At 44.3% G+C, this 22,688-nt stretch overlaps 1 protein-coding gene across 5 annotated transcripts in view; it reads right to left on the reverse strand.

Annotated features, from left to right (window-relative positions):
• Window positions 1-22,688, reverse strand: part of usp19 (ubiquitin specific peptidase 19) — a 98,696-nt gene that overhangs the window by 1,753 nt on the left and 74,255 nt on the right. For 4 of the 5 annotated variants that reach the window (XM_055647910.1, XM_055647911.1, XM_055647908.1 and 1 more), the window contains exons 22-26: window positions 18,965-19,181; window positions 16,395-16,547; window positions 15,652-15,815; window positions 7,260-7,438; window positions 16-1,641 (exon numbers count right to left, since the gene is read on the reverse strand). In XM_055647910.1, the coding sequence (XP_055503885.1) occupies window positions 1,408-1,641; window positions 7,260-7,438; window positions 15,652-15,815; window positions 16,395-16,547; window positions 18,965-19,181 (947 nt within the window). In that variant the 3' untranslated portion in view covers window positions 16-1,407. Of the gene's footprint in view, window positions 1-15; window positions 1,642-7,259; window positions 7,439-15,651; window positions 15,816-16,394; window positions 16,548-18,964; window positions 19,182-22,688 lie in introns of those variants that run through there. The other variant, XM_055647912.1, reaches the window with a different exon arrangement.

A 22,688-nucleotide genomic window follows, 5' to 3' on the forward strand; every position in this document is an offset into this window, starting at 1 on the left:
AATATATCAATCCCAAGATTTAGGACAAAAAGAGAGTACAACAGTGCTGTGCAACTCAAAATCGGCTGAAAAAGTCCAATGTATTACTTTTGATTTTTGCATTTGACTGCACCAGTATATTTTATGAATCATATTTAAACCTCAAGTGCCAATTAGTTATGTTCACTGACACTTGAGTGCAAGTACTGAAAATTGCAAATGAGATTTAAACTCTGCAGTTTTACAAGTTTAAAACACATTAACATTACAATATGGAAAAAAAATAATTAAATATACATTTAGCGGTGAGGCACCAATGTAACATCTAATGTTACACAATCCAAAGACAAAAAACACCACACACATTTGCGCACACATACACATGTCTACACTCGTACACACACGTTCGCTCACACACACACACGTTCGCTCACACATACATATGTCCACACACACTCGTGTACACACACACACACACACACACAGTAAGCCGCCTTTGCATGCAACATTTGAGATACAATGTTAGAAAAATCTTAAAAAGCAACAGGCCATGAATGTACAACAGTTTATAATCCTAATCAAGCATTAGATTTGCAACATCCTGCAAAGATACAATCAACATATTTCATTGTTGGGGGATAACGTTGCTTGATAAAAGTTAGGCAGCCTCAGGCTGCACAACTGTGCATTTTTAATTAGTTCATTGATGCTTGGGTCATCAGAGATGGGTACTTCACTCTCATACCCCCACCCTGCCCCACTGCTCATTGCCTTGGCCTGGGAGGGGGGGGGAGGGAAGGGAGATGGCCCTGATCTGCTGCAGCAGTGGCCCACAAGCAGCAGACCGAGTCAGATTCACCCGCACCATTCTCTCCCCCCCCCCATCCTATGTACATCGGTGTCTTCAGCTGTGTCGATACAGTTCGGGTTGTGAGGGAGTTTTGTGTCCTGATGCAGTGGTAGTAAAACCATAACAATTCACTGCTCAAAAATCAGTGTGCTTCAGAGAGAAAAATCACGTTGCTTTCAAGGGTTTATTAACTAATTCTTAAAATGTAAACTATCCATAATTAAAGCAATAAGATCAAACAATAGGCAGAGGTCAAAGACTACCAGTATTAAATTTTTATTTGTATTTTAAGAACCACAATAAAACTAGTTGTAATGAGTAGTAAAGATGCCATCACTATGTCTCATCGTCCGACATTGACTGGCTCAAGACGGAACATGTAGTCTGAAGCAATGCCCTTTTAAAAAAAATAACAACTTGTGGGAAAATCAGGCAGCAGAGATAAAGCAAGCCCGTGACGCAGGGCAAGACCATCACGGGTATGGGAAGGGGAATGGCTTGACCAAGGGTGTAAGAGAGACAGAGTGAGGGGCTGGTGTGCAGTTGTGACCAACTACTGCCGCCCCCTGCTGCAGGTCCTAAACGAGCAATGGGTACAGGACATTTACAAAGAGAGCTAGTATTGCAGCGAAAGTGCTGAGGACAAAATATCGGATGCAGTCTTGGTCTGAGTAGTCTGTGAGCAGAGTTCCTGAGAGGTCCTCGTTCTTGCGAGACTGCAGGGGCCTAAGTCCCTGATAATGCCTGTTTGCTGTGCGTGGTGCCTCTTCCCCAGTATCTTCTGCCTCCAACTCCTGCCATATGAGAGACGCCTGCGATTTGTGGAAACTCCCGTCAGCCTCTCAAAAGAACATCGTAATACAGGCCTTCTCTAACTCAAGTCCCCCAAAACAACAACATAGCCACCTTTGGGCACAGTAAACCAGGAATGTGCAAGAGTTCTGTGGCAAGCCTGATGGGAAAGCACGGGGTACAAAGGCAGGCCCTGCACTTGGCTGGGGAGAATTAACGTTAGAGATAAACAGAGAGAAAAAAAGACTTAGAAAGGAACAGTTTTTCCTTTACGAGGGAGAAACAAACACCTAATGTAATAGGGCAACAGATAAATGGGTCCAAGGTTTCAGACCCAGTTAGAGAACAGCTCTAAGCCAGAGTGGGTCATCGATCAGGAGCAGAAAAGTAGATTTATGCACCATTTCGTTGTAATTCAGCACACCACAGGAGGGAGTGGATAGCAGTGAAGTATGTGTGCTGTTCCACAGGTTAAAAATCACCCGCCATTTCTGTTCCCAACCACTGTCCGCGTGCTGGTGAATGGTTACTCCAGTGTTGGCCGAGTCCTGGACTGGTCAGAGTTTATGGGTCCGTTATAACCAGTGAGGGGGTGTGGGTCAGAGCAAGGGATGAAATTTCCCATAAAGGCACTAGTTTCCAACATGTTATATTGACTACAATCAAATGGGGTGGGGGTGGGGGCACTCTTTTTTTAAAGACCCGTCAGTTGCAATAGAACGTTTTGCACATTCCAAGAGGCCAGTGATAACCCAGGTTAATATCGTAGTACAGGCTCGCCTGAGGGTAAGTGGAGTTAAAGCACCCATTAGTTTGGACATCCTGCACTCTGGCCATGCAGGATGGCATTTGCAACAATTCAATTTGATATTTTAACCCTCAACCCACCTACAACTTTAAACCAGCACAACTCTCAGGTTAGCCTGCCTTATGTTATCAGACTGCAACAAATAAGGGTGTAAACATAACTAGAATGTTATTAAATATACACAATCTCGTTTCAATAAAACTAACACAAACCATGTAAAGCATTCAGCCTGTGTTTAAAACATTGTTGCGGGATGTTCTGTTTATCTTCTAATCTCAGAGATACATTGGAAAAGGCAACAAGGGTGGTCAGATTATCACAGGGTGGTAACATGTAGAAGGGGGAAAATTGTGCCCCATTAATGTTCTCCATGGGGAAACTGTGCAGGAGAACTCTTGGTGAGGAGGGAATGGACACTGAATGTGATGCTGCCTTGTTCAATAACTATCCAACGTTGGAGAAAAGTACAAAGCTGGATACGGTGCTGGAAATCACCCTTGGGATTTCCCCGAACTTCTCGCCACCTCCATGGAGAGAGGAAAAGAGGAGGAAAAATATCCCACACAGGGAATAGGCAGGATGGAGAGCAGCAAGAGCAGACAGATGGAGCAGTGCTACAGGGAGATTTGAGAAACAAACCCACTGAAAGCAACCGACAGCAGGAGGCCTGCAGGGACCGAGGCTAAATTAAGAAAGGTCACCTTTGAGCTCTTAATCTTACTAAGGCCATGAACATGAAGGTCTCCAGGAGACTGTTACACAAAACAATTGTTTAAATATTTTGCTTTAAAAGGAACAGGCTTACAGATGCAGATATTCACGGGATAAAACTAAAGGCTTCAGTGAACTGATTAGTAAAACCCATGAGTTTCCCCCAATATGCAGAGACTAGAACAAGCAGAGGTCTCTGGCCCACCACAACAGCAGGCACTAAGTGAGAGAAAGGGCTCCAAACACCAAGTGCAAAGCAATGGGATCCGTTTGCTTTTGGCCCACTGATCACTGGGAGACAAAGTGATTCCTTCGGCTTTACTAATCTGACCAAGAGCAGAGCAATCTCCGAAATGCTCCCAGTTCACTGGAAAACAGTGACAGCGTGGGCCCACTTCAGCCAAGTGCCACTCCTTCACAAGCAGCCTGCCTGCCCGCCCTGAATCACAGCTCAGGAACCACAGTACCATCATTGGCATCAGGGAGGGCAGCACCATTTGCAATACTTGTTCTACCCAATTTCCGTCACCCCATATCCAAAAAGCCCCTTGGCACTACTCCCTGTTTTTTTAGCCAAATGATTAGACATGTGTCTGTAGCTGTTTTATTCCATGGATTTCTCTCTATGTGGCACATCACCAAATAGCCTTTGGAACTTCATCAATCCTCTTCAAACTCCATCAATCTACTTCAAACAAACTCATTCATTTGACAGACTCGCCTTTAACAACATGCTGGATGCCTCCACAGTTGACCAAGTGACTGCTTTCTCTGCTTCTCGGACCTTCTACACCAGAGGTTTGAGAGTCAAGAGTGTTTTATTGTCATATGTCCCAAACAGAACAAAGACATTATTACTTGCAGCAGCACAACAGAATATGTAAACTGACAGGTCTGAAGGTCATGAGATTATTCCAACCCTGATGCTTGAACAGCTTGCAACATTTGCAGGTTTCTAATTCTTATTTGTGGGTCATTCCCCTGAACTCAAACCCTGTTTGGAAAATTATGGCCAGGGCCTCTGCAATTTCTTTCTACATCTCCCTTAGCAATCGAGGCTCATTCCATCCAGCTCCTGGACAAAGGACCAGGAGCTTTATCCATTTGAAGTACAACCAGGTTTTCCACTTCCAACTCTACACATCCCTTTGTGAAGACTACATTCAATGCCTCAACGGCAACTTCCCTCTTGCTCTTGCTCCCCCACTTCTCCTACAACCTACTTCACCATTTTGTACCCGTGGAATATTTTTGGATTCTCTTTTACGTTTTACTGCGACTATCTCTCTCTCGTCCTTTTCCACATCTCCTCTGACCATTCTACAATAATGAGACAAGGTCTTCCTCAGCTACCAAGGATAATGAGTCAACAAGGAAATACCATTGCCTGCTGCTTGTGGCCACCACGCCAATGGCCTCTTTCAGCCTCTGCAAATTCATCGTAGCTGTGCGTGAAAATCAAAATTCCCAAGAAACCTTTAAGCCCTGCTAAGGATCTGTACCATGGGTCCTAATCCAGTCATGGCCTGTGTGTATTCAGGTAGTGTTGCTGCCTCACTGCACCAACAAACTGGGTGCTGTGTGTATGAAGTACACACGCTCTCTTGCGTCTGTGCGTTTCCCCCGGATACTCTAGTTTCCACACACATTCCAAAGATGTGCGAGTTATTAGGTTAATTGCTGCCGTAAACTATCCCTTGTGTAGAAAAATTAAGGGGGAGCCAGAAGAGAGAATAAGTCACAGGGAAATGGGAGAGTTGAGGCCAACACAAGTCATCCATGATTATACCGAATAGCAAAGCGGGATCAAGGTCCTGGCGTTCCACTCCTGCTCCTATATTTTGTGTACAAATGGGGGAAAGGAATTCAAGGGATTGCTCCAAGAGCCAGCATAGACCCGATGGGCAGAGTGGCCCTTCCGTGCCATGAAACAATGGGTGATGAGATAAAGCTAGAATTTGCACAGAGCTGGTGCTAGGAGTAGACACAATGTCCACGGTTGAGGCGGGACATCAAGATGTGATGCAGCTAGAACTTCAGAACAGGAGATAGCTGCTCAGCTGGGAGGCTGGCCAAGTTTCCGTACAAAATCTTTAAGTTTGATTTTTGTTTGTAACGACTCAAGGACAAGGTCATATAGGGGGTTTTATTCAGGGATATTCAAAGTAACAAGTGTTGAATCTAAGGAGGCAAAAAGTAAAGAAAATCACGAAAATGAAACAATTTCTGCGCACGTGATACCCAAGTTCAAGTTTCAATCTGTTACATTTTCTGATCTGCAACACATTTGGAAATATGACTTTTTAATCAGCTCTGCTAAACTGGCAAAATTGACTTGTGATCTGAGAATAATGTTGCTTATTTACACATTCCTCTCCTAAATAAACTGTACAATCAATAGGCTGTATTGTTCAACAATACTCCTGCTTGGCACAGCTAGTTGGTGAATTAAAATAGCAATTGCAACCACAGAATCCTGTTCAATTTACTTTTAAAAACCCTCAAACAATCATGGAAAATGATTCAAATAGTGAAAATTTACTTCAATGCACTAAAAAGGGTAACTATTTCACACTCATACACCACAGAAACAGGCCTTAAATGACAACGTCCGTGCCAAACAAGATGCCCCATCTAAGCCCATTACATATCCCTCAAAACTGTTGCAATCCATGCACCCGTCCAAACTTATTTTAAATGTTGTTATAGTTCCTGCATCAACTACTTCTGACAGCTCGTCCCATAGACCCACCACCCTGAGTGGAAAAAGTAGCCTCTCAGTATCCTATTAAATCTTTCCCCTTTCCCCTCTCGCCTTAAACCTATGTCCACTGGTTCTTGATTCATTTACTCGTGGTTAAAGACTCTGTGCATTCACCCACTCTATTCCCCTCATCATCCTAAACCTCCAAGATCATCCCTCAGCGCTCCAGGGAGTAAAGCCCTAGCCTGCCCAACCTCTCCATATAGTTCAGGCCCTTGAGTTCTAGCAACATGTTTTTAAGTCTTCTCATCACTCTTTCCAGTTTAATTGCACCTTTCCTATATCTGGGTGACCAAAACTGAGCACAGTACTCCAAGTGCGGCCTCACCAACATCTTGTATAACATTTCCGGACCCATCAGAAATGTAATGGCTAAATAGTGTCTCCACCAGACAATCCTAGCTCATTGCGAAGTTTATCACGTGGCTAAACCAAGCGCGAGAGAGAAAAGCAAAGCAGCCACAGTGGTTAGGCTAGCTGAAGTGCTGGTGAAAGTCGGTCTAGCCCACCCCCCCATGTGCTCAGGAAACAAAATAGCTTTATCCACCAATCTACCAAAATAGCTGACCATCAATCACCCGTTCATACTAGTTCAATGTTATCTCATTTTCACATACAGGAGAACATTTTACAGCACCCGATTAACCTACAAACCCACAAGTCTTTGGGATGTGGGAGGGAACCCTCGCAGTCTCAGGGAGAACGTGCAAACTCCACGCCGAAGGTTACGATTGAACCCGGATCGGTGGCTCTGCAAGGCACAAGCTCTACCAGCTGAACCACTGCACCTTGATCTAGGAATTTGTGCTCAGTATGCATGTGTGGGCACGGAATGAGAAAGACCAGGGTGGCAGCATCTGCCATCTTGTTACATCTGTGAACAGCCATGCCATCTGAGGATACCACAGGAGGATGAGGGATAAGTACATTGAGATTGCAACTCTCAAGCAAGGTGACACCAGCAAGAAATACAGTACGTTTCTTCAGAACAATGTGTTCATGGTGACAAATCTAGCTGACTTGGCAGCTTCAGAAGCAGAGCAAGTAACCTTGAACAAAGAGACGTGACAGAGCAACACATCCCAATCAACTTTTACTGCACAGAGTGGCCAAGGAGGAAAGTTTATTGCAGCACGCGGTTTAAGGAGATTTATTGTTCAGTGGCCTGTGTAGTACATAACATTAACTAGTAAGTCTATGGAAAGGGCAAATCAGAGGGCTGCACTTTCCTGTATATGCCAGAGAGAGGGTGGTAAGATTTGTCAGCCTCGGGTTAGGCAACAAAAGCAATACATAGCATCAGTCACAACAGACTGCAGAGCAGGGGAGAGGGACATCCCGGCCCTTCTACAAACCTGCGAGGCCGCTCCATCCGCTTCGGCCGTGCACTCCGCTCCACGTGCTGCACCTCTTGTCCGCGACGGTCTCACCACAGGAGAGTTTCGGCGGCGGTAAAAAAGCACGTATGCGTGCCGTGCAACCACATGGCTCTCATCGACCGTTGTAACGGTGCTGTCGTCAAAGAGACGCCAACCTGCGTGGGAAGAGCGGAAAAGCAAAGCACAAACTTAGCTCACAGCTTGGAAGCTACATGGACCAAGATACAGTGAACAACTTTCTTTTGAATGCTCTCCTAACAAATCAGATGTACAATACATAGATACAACCAGGTCAAATTCAAGTACAACAGGGAGAGCAATGATCAGAGTGCAGTTTATTGTCCTCGGCAATATCATTTTCCCAATCCACATAGCTAGAGCCAAAACACGGAGGAAATAGAGGGAGATGCTGTGCATGTGGTGGAGATTCTTCTGCCATTACTCAATACAGTTTTGGAAATGAGATTAAGCAATAGCTGACTCAGCATACTGAAATGAACTACTCCAAATGAGATTCCCATTTCACTCAGAGTAGCAAGCTGAGGAAAGTTGCAACTCACACACACAGAGAGGTGAATTCTTACCCAGGGACATTTTGCACAAGGGAATAAATGTACTAGAAAACAGCATCACACTAGTGCATCTGTTGTTACTAAATTAATACTCAGAAGTCTGGACAATTGATCCACAAGTTAAGTTCCACTCTAATAGCAAAATCTGGGTAGTTAAATGAAACTGCAATGTATACTGTATATACAGTGCCCTCCATAAGGTTTGGGACAAACAGATAGCACAATGGGCTAAGAGTTCGGCTGGCGACCGGAAGGTAGCCGGTTCAAATCCCGCTTAGTGCATACTGTGTTATGTCCACTTCAATTTGAGATTTGCAACCGCGACGCCCTGTGTCTCCCTTTCAAGGGAGATGCTAAAAATGCATTTCGTTGTCTCTGTACTGTACACTGACAATGACAATTAATTGAATCATTTCATTTTTTTTTTTTATTTCAAAGGGCATTTATTTATTAACTGTATTTTTGGATTTTCTCCATGTAGTTAAAGTGCATACAGCAGGGTACATTTTGGTTTCTCCATGTAGAAATTACAGCAGTGTTTGCACAGTCTCCCCATTTCAGGGCACCATAATGTTTGGGACACAGCAATGTCATGTAAATGAAAGTAGTCATGTTTAGTATTTTGTTGCATATCCTTTGCATGCAATGACTGCTTGAAGTCTGCGATTCATGGACATCACCAGTTGCCGGGTATCTTCTCTGGTGATGCTTTGCAGGCCTGTATTGCAGCCATCAGTAACTTATGTTTAAGAATTAACTGCCGATGCTGGAAAATCAAAGGTAGATAAAAGTGCTGGAGAAACTCAGCGGGCGTGGCAGCATCTATGGAGCGAAGGAAATAGGCAACGTTTCGGGCCGAAACCCTTCTTCATACCATCTTCTTCAGCATCTTTAGCTTATGCTTGTTTTGGGGGCTAGTCCTCTTCAGTTTTCTCTTCAGCATATAGAAGGCATGCTCAATTGGGTTCGGATCGGGTGATTTACTTGGCCACTCAAGAATTGGCCATTTTTTAGCTTTGAAAAATGCCTTTTTTTCTTTAGCAGTATGTTTGGGATCAATGTCTTATAGAATTATAGAATGAACTGCTGGCCAATGAGTTTTGAGGCATTTGTTTGAACTTGAGCAGATAGAATGTGGCTATACACTTCAGAATTCATTATGCTACTATTATTAGCAGTTGTATCACCATTGAAGATAAGTGAGCCAGTACCTTCAGCAGCCATACATGCCCAGGCCATAACACCCCCACCACTGTGTTTCACAGATGAGGTGCTATGCTTTGGATCTTGGGCAGTTCCTTCTCTCCTCCATACTTTGCTCTTGTCATCACTCTGATATGTTAATCTACGTCTCATCTGTCCACAAGAATTTTTTCCAGAACTGTGGTTGCTCTTTTAAGTACTTCTTGGCAAACTGTAACCTGGCCATCATATTTTTGCGGCTAACCAGTGGTTTGCATCTTGCAGTGTAGCCTCTATTTCTGTTCATGAAGTCTTCTACGGACAGTGCTCATTGACAAATCCACACCCGACTCCTGAAGAGTGTTTTTGATCTGTCAGACAGGTGTTTGGGGATTTTTCTTTATTATAGAGAAAATTCTTCTGTCATCAGCTGTGGAGGTCTTCCTTGGACTGCCAGTCCCTTTGCGATTACTAAGCTCACCAGTGCTCTCTTTCATCTTAATGATGTTCCAAACAGTTGATTTTGGTAAGCCTAAGGTTTGGCTGATGTCTCTAACAGTTTTATTCTTATTTCTCAGTCTCATAATGGCATTGTTGACTTTCATTGGCACAACTTTGGTCTTCATGTTGATAAACAGCAATAAAAGTTTCCAAAGGTGATAGAAAGACTGGTGGAAAGACTAGATGCTGAGAGCTCTCTGATCCCTGCATTGAGGCAATTAAATCCACCTGAAAAATGACAAATGCCTGTGAAGTCACGTGTCCCAAACATTATGGTGCCTTAAAATGGGGGGGGGGGGGGTCTATGTATAATCACTGCTGTAATTTCTACATGGTGAAACCAAAATGTATAAAAATACCCTTTAATAAAATCTGACAATCTGCACTTTAACCACATGTGATTTTTTTCTATTACAAATCTCAAATTGTGGAGTACAGAGGCAAATAAATAAATGATGGGTCTTTGTCCCAAAGTATTGCACTGTATACACATTCTATAAAACAATATTATTGGCAACTAGACACCGTAGATTGCTGCAACATCCATCTGGTTTGTTACTCATCCTTAAGTGATGGAAAACCATTGCTCCATGCATCCAAGCCAACATGGGACTCGATGTATGGTTAACTCTTGACTGCCTCTGACACTGCCGAGTGAGCATCGTAATTCACGGGACAATTAGGGACAAACAACTAGTGATGGCTTTCCCAGCGACAGCCAGATCCACCAATGAATGAAACAAATGTGCTCTAGGTTTAAAAAAACTCATGGGAAATGAAGAGAAACCGGCTCCTTTCATTTTCAACCACTGTTTCTCTGGACCTTGTTGGGTAAAGCTCAGAGACAAGGGGTATCCAGTTCTGTGATTGCACTAGAATTTCCAGTGATTCTGTCCCAGGAAGTGTGGGGACAATTACTGAGACCACTAGTCCCACCAACATACACACAATAACAAAATTAATAAGCTGCTGGGACAACTCTGCAGGTGTGCGAAATGAAACGCACAATATTTTGTCCATTTGCTCCACAGACCCGCTGAGTTCCTCCATCAATTTGCTCTGTACTTAAGATTCCTGCATCTGCAGCCTTTTGTCGACATAACACCAAAGACTTGGAATAACCGTGTGCCTCAGTGGGTAATGGAGGCCAGTACTTCCACAACATGGAGCACTAGCAAGGTGTAGGCGGTTACAGACCAAGAGTTGGTAAATGGAGTTATTATAGCGAGACATAGGCCGCCTGTTCTCAGAGTCTCACAGCGTGGAAACAGGCCCTTCACCCCAACTTGCCCATGACGACCAAGATGCCCCATCTATACTAGTCCTAACTGCCATATCCCTCTAAACCGTTCATATCCATGCACCTGTCCAAATGCCTCAGCTATCTCCTCTGGCAGCACGTTCCAAATACCCACCACCCTCTATGTCAGAAAGTTGCCCCTCAGGTTCCTATTAAATCTTTCCCCTCTCACCTTAAACCTTTGTCATTTGGTTCCTGATTCCCGTACTGTGGGTAAAAGACTGTGCATTTACCCAATCTATTCCCCTCATGATCTTATACATGATCACCTCTCGGCCTCCTGCGCTCCGAGAAATAAAGCCCTAGCCTGCCCAACCCTTTCCCATAGCTCAGGCCCGAGAGTCTTGGCAACATCCTCACAGATGTCTGTCTGTGTTGATTTTATCCATTTGCTGGAAAATACATAAAATCACTGTTCACGTTTACCATGCCTCCACTATTGTTCTGAACAACATTAACATGAACATCTATTGGCCTCCCCTGCCTAGTTACAATGCTACAGAATCAGGATGTCACTCGCCCAACGCTGGTTGGGGTAGGTATGAAGTGTCACCTAGACGTTGCATTGTTAAATGGAGGATGGTTGTACAAGTGTCCATATAATCAGTGGCTTGTCAATTTGCAAAGCAACTCTGAGTGATCTCCTGTGGTGATACCAACAGCCCATGTTCTTAGAAACAGTGGTGTCCGATTACAGCAGAGAGGAAACATGGAAACAGGTTTTTAATCCACGACTGGTTCTTATTTGAATTGAACAATATTTATGGGAGCCGGATTGTATTTATGGAGTGTTCAAAAGTTTGTAACCCGGGAGAGGGCCTGTACCAAAAAAACAAAAAGAAAAATGCTAGAAGGCAAATCCATTTCTGCATTGACCGAGGCTGTTCCGGGCATGCCGGCATGTACAGCACCAGGAGAGAGAGAGCAATTCAACTTCTCGCTACAAGTCTCTCTTTAATTACTGGAGCCTAATCTTCAAACATTTGCATGAACCAAGTGAGTCATCCTTAGGTTTGTCACAAGCCCATTTGTAAATCTGCAGATACTGGAAATGGAATATAAATAAAATTAAAACCAGGAAAAGTTGGAGATAAAATACATTTCATGCAAAACCTAGATCTGTTTCGTCTTCAACATTCAGTCCTGAAGAAAGGCGATTGGCATGAAACGATAGCTCTACCTCTGTCGCCAGGTTAGTTCCCTCAGGGAGTTTCACCGTAGAGGGGGCAACTGCGAGGAGCAGTAGGAGATTTAAAAAGCGGCCGTCAGTGTCTGGGAGTGACTGCTCATGGTGGCAGGTAGGCAGCAGCATGGTGGGAGAGGATCTTCTCCGAGGTCCAAGTGGTCCAAATGCTGTGGCTTTGGTGAGGAGTCCGAGCACAGGGTGTTGTGAAAAGGCCCTACTACTCTAAATCTGCTGTTCCTTACCCTGAACCCGTGTCCTTTGATTATGGACACTCTTGGAGCAACGTGGCTGCCCTTTGCACCAGAGTCCTCTCATTAAATGTCTATAATTAAAGGAGTTTCGTGCAGACTGCAGTCACGTTGCTCCAAGAGTGAGACACCAGGCGTCCTAACCAATAGGTTATAACATCGTACCATAACATCCCTGTGCCTGTGCTCTGGCCTGCATGCTGTATGCTTCCTGTAAGCCTTCTTCCTCAACTCAAGTTGCCACCTACAGGGATCGTCGGGTGTGGACCAAGGGCCAGGTGTTCCCCAATGCTCTCTTTGGCCATTCATTGAGGATGTTCCAGCAGTACTAGTCAATAGACAATAGGTACAGGAGTAGGCCATTCGGCCCTTCGAGCCAGCACCTCCATTCAATGTGATCATGGTTGATCATCCCTAATCAGTACCCCGTTCCTGCCTTCTCCCCATATCTCCTGACTCCACTATCTTTAAGAGCCCTCTTGAAAGTATCCAGAGAACCGGCCTCCACCCTCTGAGGCAGATAATTCCACAGACTCACAACTCTCTGTGTGAAGAAGTGTTTCCTCGTCTCCGTTCTAAATAGCTTACCCATTATTCTTAAACTGTGGCCCCTGGTTCTGGTCTCCCCCAACATCGGGAAAATGTCTCCTGCCTCTAGAGTATCCAAACACCTTAATAATCTTATATGTTTCAATAAGATTCCCTCTCATCCTTCTAAACTCCAGAGTATACAAGCCCAGCCTCTCCATTATCTCAGCATATGACAGTCCTGCCATCCCGGGAATTAACCTGTAAACCTACGCTGCACTCCCTCAATAGCGAGAATGTCCTTCCTCAAATTAGGGGACTGAAACTGTACACAATACATAGAAACATAGAAATTAGGTGCAGGAGTAGGCCATTCGGCCCTTCGAGCCTGCACCGCCATTCAATATGATCATGGCTGATCATCCAACTCAGTATCCCGTACCTGCCTTCTCTCCATACCCCCTGATCCCCTTAGCCACAAGGGCCACATCTAACTCCCTCTTAAATATAGCCAATGAACTGGCCTCAACTACCCTCTGTGGCAGAGAGTTCCAGAGATTCACCACTCTCTGTGTGAAAAAAGTTCTTCTCATCTCGGTTTTAAAGGATTTCCCCCTTATCCTTAAGCTGTGACCCCTTGTCCTGGACTTCCCTAACATCGGGAACAATCTTCCTGCATCTAGCCTGTCCAACCCCTTAAGAATTTTGTAAGTTTCTATAAGATCCCCTCTCAATCTTCTAAATTCTAGAGAGTATAAACCAAGTCTATCCAGTCTTTCTTCATAAGACAGTCCTGACATCCCAGGAATCAGTCTGGTGAACCGTCTCTGCACTCCCTCTATGGCAATAATGTCCTTCCTCAGATTTGGAGACCAAAACTGTACGCAATACTCCAGGTGTGGTCTCACCAAGACCCTGTACAACTGCAGTAGAACCTCCCTGCTCCTATACTCAAATCCTTTTGCAATGAAAGCTAACATACCATTTGCTTTCTTTACTGCCTGCTGCACCTGCATGCCTACCTTCAATGACTGGTGTACCATGACACCTAGGTCTCGCTGCATCTCCCCCTTTCCCAATCGGCCACCATTTAGATAATAGTCTGCTTTCCTGTTTTTGCCACCAAAATGGATAACCTCACATTTATAATACTCCAGGTAAGGTCTCACTAGGGCCCTATACAACTGCAGAAGGACTTCTTTGTTCCTATACTAAACTCCTCTTGTAATGAAGGCCAACATGCCATTCGCTTTCTTCACTGCCTGCTGTACCTGCATGCTTACTTTCATTGACTGATGAACAAGGACCCCCAGATCCCAATGTACTTCTGCTTTTCCCAACTTGACACCATTTAGATAATAATCTGCCTTCCTGTTTTTGCTGCCAAAGTGGATAATCAAAGTCACATTAAACTGCATCGGCCCACTCACCCAACCTGTCCAAGTCACCCTGCATCGTCATAACATCTTCCTCACAGTTCACACTGCCACCCAGCTTTGTGTCATCTGCAAATTTGCTAATGTTACTTTGAATCGCTTCATCTCAATCATTGATATATATTGTAAATAACTGCGGTCCCAGCACCGAGCCTTGCGGTACCCCACCAGTCACTGCCTGCCATTCTGAAAGGGACCGGTTAATCCCTACTCTTTATTTCCTGTCTGCCAACCAATTTTCTATCCATGTCAGTACTCTACCCCCAATACCATGTGCCCTAATATTGCCCACTAATCTCCTATGTAGGACCTTATCAAATGCTTTCTGAAAGTCCAGGTACACCACGTCCACTCGCTCTCCCTTGTCCATTTTCCTAGTTACACCCTCAAAAGATTCCAGAAGATTAGTCAAGCATGATTTCCCCTTCGTAAATCCATGCTGATTCAGACCGATCCTGTTACTGCTATCCAAATATGCTGTTATTTCATCTTTTATAATTGACTCCAGCATCTTCCCCACCACCGATGTCAGGCTAACTGGTCTATAATTCCCTGTTTTCTCTCTCCCTCCTTTCTTAAAAAGTGGGATAACATTAGCTACCCTCCAATCCACAGGAACTGATCCTGAATCTATAGAACATTGGAAAATTATCACCAATACATCCACGGTTTCTAGAGACACTTCTTTAAGTACCTGGGATAGAGACCATTGGGCCCTGGGGATTTGTCAGCATTCAGTCCCAACAGTCTATCCAACACCATGTCCTGCCTAATGTGAAGTACCTGTTCTAACTAGTCCTCCCTAGTTAATGCATCAACTAGCAGAATTAAATTCCATCTGCCGTTGCTCTGCCCATTCTACCTTTGAACCAATATGATCCTATGGCTGTCATTATCCTCACCATTAACACCACCACCGATTTTCCTGCCATCTGGAAACTTATGAACCATTCCTCCTAGGTTCATATAGAAACATAGAAAATAGGTACACAAGGAGGCCATTTAGCCCTTCGAGCCTGCACTGCCATTCAATGTGATCAGGGCTGATCATCCACAATCAGTAACCCGTGCCTGCCTTCTCCCCATATCCCTTGATTCTGCTATCCCGTAGAGCTCTATCTAACTCTCTTTTAAATTTATCAAGTGATTTGGCCTCCACTGCCCTCTGTGACAGGGAATCCCACAAACTCACAACTCTCCGAGCGAAAAAGTACCTTCAATTGACAATAAAGTATTCGTTCATTCATTCAAAATGTGGTTGAGTCTAGCATCAAAACCACTTGCAATATAATCACCTCAGTGATTCTCATGCAGAAGTCGGTGACAGTTGTGACGATTCAGCCAGGGAACATCAATGATAACAAACAGGAAGATATCTGTGGCTTGAACAGAACATGTGCTGAATACTGACTCACCCACATCGCTCCGCTGACTGTTCTTATCGTTCGGCAGGCGAGCGTAGGCAGTGTAGTGACCTCCGATCATCCCGCCATAGTGATTGATTACTGCGTACAGATCGTAGACAGGCGGCTGTCGGTCATCCTTCTGACCAATGCAGAACTTACTCAGGTCCAAATTCCTTCAAGGCAAGAGGACTGATAGTAACAAATTATCATTTCTAGTAGTTCTGGTGCACTGTACGATAAATGATCAGACTGGGCACCCAACATCGCACACCCCCAAGAAGCTACAACACCAGTTAGACACAGTATAGATCCCACTACACTCACCCCTCAAATCATCCTGGGTTAGGCATAGTGAAGCTCCTTCTACACCGTCCCATCACACATTGTCAGGCCAGGCAGAGTAAAGCTTTTGGAACATTACAACATTGTGTGTGTGTGTGTGTGTGTGTGTGTGTGTTGTGTGTGTGTGTGTGTGTGTGTGTGTGTGTGTGTGTGTGTGTGTGTGTGTGTGTGTGTGTGTGTGTGTGTGTGTGTGTGTGTGTGTGTGTGTGTTGTGTTCCTGTTCCGGAAGTACCCCCCCCCCCCCCCCCACCCTTAATGAGTTATGAGACGGTTAATCCACCAACCTTACCCACAATAGCAAATTGCGAGATCCCTCAGAGCTGAAAGTGACTTCATTATAACTAGAGCCAGCAGGCCCACTGTGCTTTCTGACTACAGTGAAACACCATTTCTTCACCTGCGATACATACCTGATGGGAAACTCAACCATATCATTGATCTTATCTCTCCAGATAAAATTGCGAAAGGAAAAGCGTTTCAGTTGAATGATGAGTACATTGGGGAGCCACCATAACATCAGCTGCTTGGATGCCTCCCTGTGCTGTTTACATTTAGGGCAGTACCTGTCACAGATCAGAGATAGCGTCAGACCAGGTGTTCCACAAGCCATACCAAGTCTCACTCCACCTTGCGCCCAAAACATCAAATTGTGTCGTTGGGGCAGGCAATGGCAGAGTGCTATTATCACCGGATTAATAATCTAGATACCGAGGGCAAAGTCCCACCACAGCAGATAATGATCAATTCCAACAAATTCTGCAATTTTAAAACTTCTTATGCCGATTGTTTTAAGGCAGTACAGTGGCACAGTTGGTAAAGCTGCTGCCTCACAGCACACAAGACCATGGTTTGATTCTGACCTCGGGTGCTGTCTTTGTGTGGAGTTTGCACGTTCTCCCTGTGACCATGTGGGTGCCCCGGTTTCCTCCCACATCCCAAAGACCTGCAAGTTAATTGATCTCGGTAGTTTGCCGTGTGTAGAGAGTGGATGAGAAAGTGGGATAACATAGAACGTGTGATCGATGAGTCGAAGGACTTTTCCCCCGCTACATCTTTCAATCTTCAATTGACCAGACACCCAACACAAAGTGCTGTTCTTTACGCATGAGCCTTGATAGATAAAGGTCTACCCTGACGTCTTGTCCATCATCGCCCAACTCGACGTATTAATAATAGTGCATTGATTCTAGGAGATTACAGTTAAAAAGTTTTCTAAAAATAAATTCTTAACCTAGACATAAATGTAGATGGGTTGATGATTAAGTTTGCTGATGACCAAAATTGGAGGAGTTGCAGACAGTCAGGGAAGCTGTCAGAAGATACAGTGGGATATAGATCAGTTGCAAAAATGGGTAGAGAAATGGCAGATGGAGTTGTAACGCGAGGAAGTGTGAGGCGTTGCACCTAGGGAGGCTGAATGCAAGGAGGGAGTACACTGTTCATGGCAAACTGTTATGAGCATTGATATGCAGAGGGATGTTGGCAACACAAGTTTATAGGGTGGTAAAGAAAGCAGATGACAGAGGGTTTCAGCTGCAGGGGCAGGTTAGTTAGACTTGGGATGATTTCTCTGGAAGGGAGATCGAGAGGCGACTTGATAGAAGTATATAAAATGAGAGGCATAGATAGGGTAGACAGTCAGAACCTTTCCCCCCTGTACTGTTCTAGGTTAACATTGGTGACATGGCCAAGGCTGATGTTCAGCCAGCTGAGGCTGCATGTTTGGCTGTCGTTACTAACAACACTGCAATATACCCGGGAGGATTGAGTTGATTTTGAAGTGAGTAACGGAGCATTGATCAAGTTGCCCGTTTACCCCAGGCACTGTTCTTACTTTGCACTTATTCTGGACACTGCCAGGTATCCCATCCCTGGGCTGTGTAAAAGGGAAAGATTCAAACCAGAATTCATGATCTCTATCCAGGGACATTTGTAATAAGCTTCAGATTTAGTGCAGAAGGAAGAAAAGAGGAAATTATCCAGGTTATTTAAGTCTTCAGGAGTACATCAAATACTTTATTTTAAAATTACTCCTGGCTAAGGTTGCTGTATTAGGAAATGCAGACTACAAGCCACACATGTGAAGCTCCCACAAACAACACAGATAATTATCAAATAGTCAGCTTAAAGAGTTAATGAACAAGGGACAAATCCTAGCCAAGGTATTGGGTAAATCTCTCCAATGTATTGATGAAATGTGAAAGAAGAGGTAGGGAACAAGTCACATCTCACTCAAAGTCAGCATTAACAATAGAGCAGTGTTTCTTCAGCACTTCTTTACAGAATTAGTTTGAGTTAAGTGGACTCAAAACATTATTTTGTTTGGCTCAATGAAGAGGGACATTTACTCTTTTTAGCAGGCTAACAATGGCAATCAAGGCTCAGACGTAAAGAGTAGCATTTAGTGTTGAGTGATGTCGTTTATAGCTATGGATCACAAAACAGTACAGCACAAGAATAGGCACTTTGGCTCACAGCATCTGTGTCGAATATAATGCCAAGACCATCACTTACCTACCTGCATTTAACAAATATCCTCCATTTCCTGTACACCCGTGTGCCTATTTAAAAGCCTTTTCAATGGCACTAACGGATCTGCTTCAATCGCCACCCCTGGCAGCACGTTCCAGGCACTCATCACACTCTTGTGCCCACACATCTCCTTTAAACTTTGACCCTCTCCCTTTAAATCTCCCTTTAAACCTCTAGCATTTGATTGTCCCATCCCGGGAAAAAGATTGTAACTGGCTACCCCATCTATGCCTTTCGTAATGTTATGTACTTTTAATCAGTTCTCCCCACAACCTCTGGCGTTCCAGATAAAACAATCCAAGTCTGTTCAACCTGTCCCTGTAGCTGTGCTACCCACTAATCTAGGCATCATCTTGGTGAACCTCCTCTGTACAATCAAGGGAAACAGGAAGAAAAAAAAACTAGAATGGGGTGACATACAACCTATTTGACCTGGATGATGTCTTACCAAGCTTCCTCAGGTGCCAGCACCTCAGGTTTAGTGAAGAGGTTCAGACATTGCTCCAGTGTGAAATAGCCAGCTTTGGCTGCCTCGTTGGCTGAACTAGGATCTTCAACATACTCCAGCTCCTTCGACTCCACTAACACATACTCCTTCTGTCGCTCATTGTTCTTCCACACCATCGCTAAAGAGGCATTATCTGGAAGCTCCAACGGAGCATCACCTGTGCAGAGGGGAAATCAGAGTCATTCGTGGGTCATTGCCTGCCCACCAGTAAGTATTAAATGTTAAAGATTACACTGTACACAATAGACAGTAGTCACAAAATGCTGGAGTAACTCAGCCGGTCTGGCAGCATCTCTGGAGAAAAAGAATAGGTGATGTTTCAGATCGTGACACTTCTGCCTGACCTGCTGAGTTACTCCAGCATTTTGAGTCTATCTTTGGAGTAAACCAGCATTCCTTCTTACACACTGTACATAATGCTGTGTTCATACACTGAAGGAGACTTTTCTCATTATAGCCTACTGTTCTCGCCAAAGATGGTCGAGGGAACACTGGGTAAAATCTCCCTGCACAGGGCTCCACTAGTTGAGCACTCCCACCAGCACCGGCACCCACCACTTCCTGCCCCAGTGGTGTAATAATAATTATGAGAATAATTCGGGTTTAGATTTATTATTGTCCCGTGCACAGAGTTACAGTGAAAAGCTGTGCTGTCCAAACAGATCAGATAATACTAGACATAAATACAATCATGTCAAACTCAAGTACAATAGATAAAGCAACGGGGAAGAATGCAAAACAATGTTCTGGGGTTTGACAGGGCATATGTAGAGAGGATGCCCCCCTGCCCCCTCGTGGAGCGATATAGAACGAGCGGGACATAGAAGATAGATACTACATGCTGGAGTAACTCAGTGGATCAGGCAGCATCGCTGGAGAAAAGGAATAGGTGACATTCTGGTTGAGACGCTTCTTCAGACCCAGACTTCTTCAGAGTGGGACAGTTTCAGAATGAAAACTTCCATTATTGTGGAAATGAGGAGGAATTTGTTTGTTCCTACTGTTTGGCTCTGAGCTTTCAGCATTTTAGGTTTAGAGGGATATAGGTCAAACATGTACAAATGGGACTAGCTTAGATGGGGCATCTTGGTTGGCATGGACGTGTTGTATGACTTTATGACACAGTTTTCTGTTATAATTTCAGAGTTCCAGCACTTGCAGTTTTTGATTTTCTTCTGCAACAAAGGCTCTTTGACTTCAGGTTTTACACACCCCCTGTTCACCCCTTCCCTCCCACTCCTTGCCATTCGTCACGCATCTTGAATTGCTAATGCACAATATTGTCCAATAGTCACAGGCAAAGCTTTAAGGTGGGAGGGACAAAGTATTACAGAGATATGTGGAGTAATTTTTTTTTTTTAAACCACAGTGGTGATTGCCTGGAGCGTGTTGCCAGGGATGGTGGTGGAGTCAGATACGAAAGTGGCGTTTTAGAGACTTTTAGATAAACAAGTGAACATGCAGGGAATGAAGGGAAATGGATCATATGCAGGCAGAGAAGACGTGTTTAACTCAGCATCATGATCGGCACAGACATGATGGGCCAAAGGTCCTGTTGTTATACTGTGCTGTTCTATGTCAATAGAGTCAGAGTCATGCAGCATGAAAACAGCCTCTTCAACCCAACTTGCCCACGCCAACCAAGATGCTTTTTCTATGCTATTCAAACCTGCCCTTTTTTTTGGCCCATATCCCTCTAAATCATTCCTATCTATGTACTTATCCAAATGTCCTTTAATTGTGGTTATTGTACCTGCTTCAACTACCTCCTCTGGCAGCTCATTCGATATACACACCACCTTCTGTGTGAAAATTTTGCCTGCTCAGGTTCCTTTTAAATCTTTCTCCTCTCACCATAAATCTATGTCCTCTAGTTCGTGATTCCCTGACGCTACTCAGCAGGGACAATACTTCAAACAAGTACAAAACAACAAACAAAATAGGAAAGTTTCAGTTGACATCTAGAGCAGCGGATGCAATAGATGAAGTTGGAGGAGACGCAGGTGAACCTCTGATGCACCAGGAATGACTGCTTGAGTCCCTGAATGCTTGGGTCCTTGAATGGAGTCGAGGGGGGAGTTTGTTGTACAAATGCAAGCATCTTCAAGAGTTTCGGAAATAGGGGTAGAAGCTAGTTAATTTAAAAGACAACCAATCTTTAAAATAAGAACTGTTCACATATAACCTCCCCTCAGTAATCAAACAGACACCACTATGATGGATGCTGCTGCTATTCCACAGTGGGGCAATCGCCACGTATAGCCCTCTGGCTTTACATTTCACTCCTCTTACACCTTACACCCACCTGTCAATCACCCTCTCCAACCCCTCAACTGTATCTATCACTTGCCAGGCTTTGTCTCACGCTTACCTTTTTTCCGGCTTCCTCTCCCCCCCCCCCCCACACCCACTACAAGCAGTCTGAAGAGGTGACCCGACCCGAAAGATCATCTGTTCATTCCCTCCACATATGTGGCCTGACCTGCGTAGTCACTCCAGCACTTTGTGTTTTGCTCAAGCCTCCTGCATCTGCAATTCCATGTTTAGTTTGGGACACATTCAATAACTACATTTAAAGGACATATGGACAGGTATATGGTCAAATAGGTCTAGCTTAGATAGTGCATCGTGATTGGCATTGATGAGTTGGGCCGAAGGGCCTGTTTCTGTGCTGTAGAACTATTTTGTATACAGTATTGTAAATTCTTACACAGAAGTTTGAGAGGGTGAGGTGGGAGGACAGAATGTAAAAGTTCGTCATTTCTTTTCTACCAAATCTTCACATCACATTTAATAAAGCAAATAGCTGACTTGAAACGTTTTGTTTAAATTGAATGAAACAGGGTGTTAGAAACAGAGCACTTGGGTTGATGGCTGACATGTCCTCAGTGTGTAACAGGAGGCCAGCTTTGTGGAAAGCCATACAAAACCCATCTACCGTGTCTGGCAGAGGAGCTGCTAACAGCTGCCACTGACAGTCCACATGCCTTCCGTAGTCTAACTGGTGACCGCTCTCAGTGGCAAACCCCCCCATGCATCAGTGTTATAAGCTGCTAGACAACGAGGATTCATGGAGGCAACCTCTTCGGGATCTATGGAAAACAAAAGGGAAATTAATTTTCACAGCAGGTACTAGGACGAGGGAGCAGAGGAAAGTTAGAGAACTGAAGAGGTAAGTGCATTTGGAAGGAGACAATATATGGTTGGTGTGTATTGTGTTTGCGGGCCTGTTACGCTGCAGCCAGTAAGATTTTCATTGTTCTCCTGTCGGCACAATTAAACTCACGACTCTGGCAGGGTGCGCTTTCAGGCAATGTATCTGGAAGGATTATGAAGGGACTGGATTAAACTAGACTGCTCAGAATGACAAGGTTCCCAAAATAGCTACAGTTGCTCTATATTTCAACCTAGCTTTGTACAGCAGCTGGCCAGAGAGATAAAATTCCACACACACATTAACAAACAGCCACATCTGGAAGTTACACAAATAGGCTGTGGGCCGAGGAGCTTTTTCGTTCAGGTTCGTGACCCAACTCACGGAACTACCTGAATTTTTTAACATATTGTGTAAAAATATTATATAAATCACACCTGAAACTCGTCAAGAACAAAACCTGCGCATATTGTTTAAATATGACAAATACTTCCAATTTTCCGAGTAGTA

Source organism: Leucoraja erinacea, chromosome 16 (genome assembly GCF_028641065.1).
Source record: "Leucoraja erinacea ecotype New England chromosome 16, Leri_hhj_1, whole genome shotgun sequence".
In the NCBI taxonomy this organism is placed as follows: Eukaryota; Metazoa; Chordata; class Chondrichthyes; order Rajiformes; family Rajidae; genus Leucoraja; species Leucoraja erinaceus.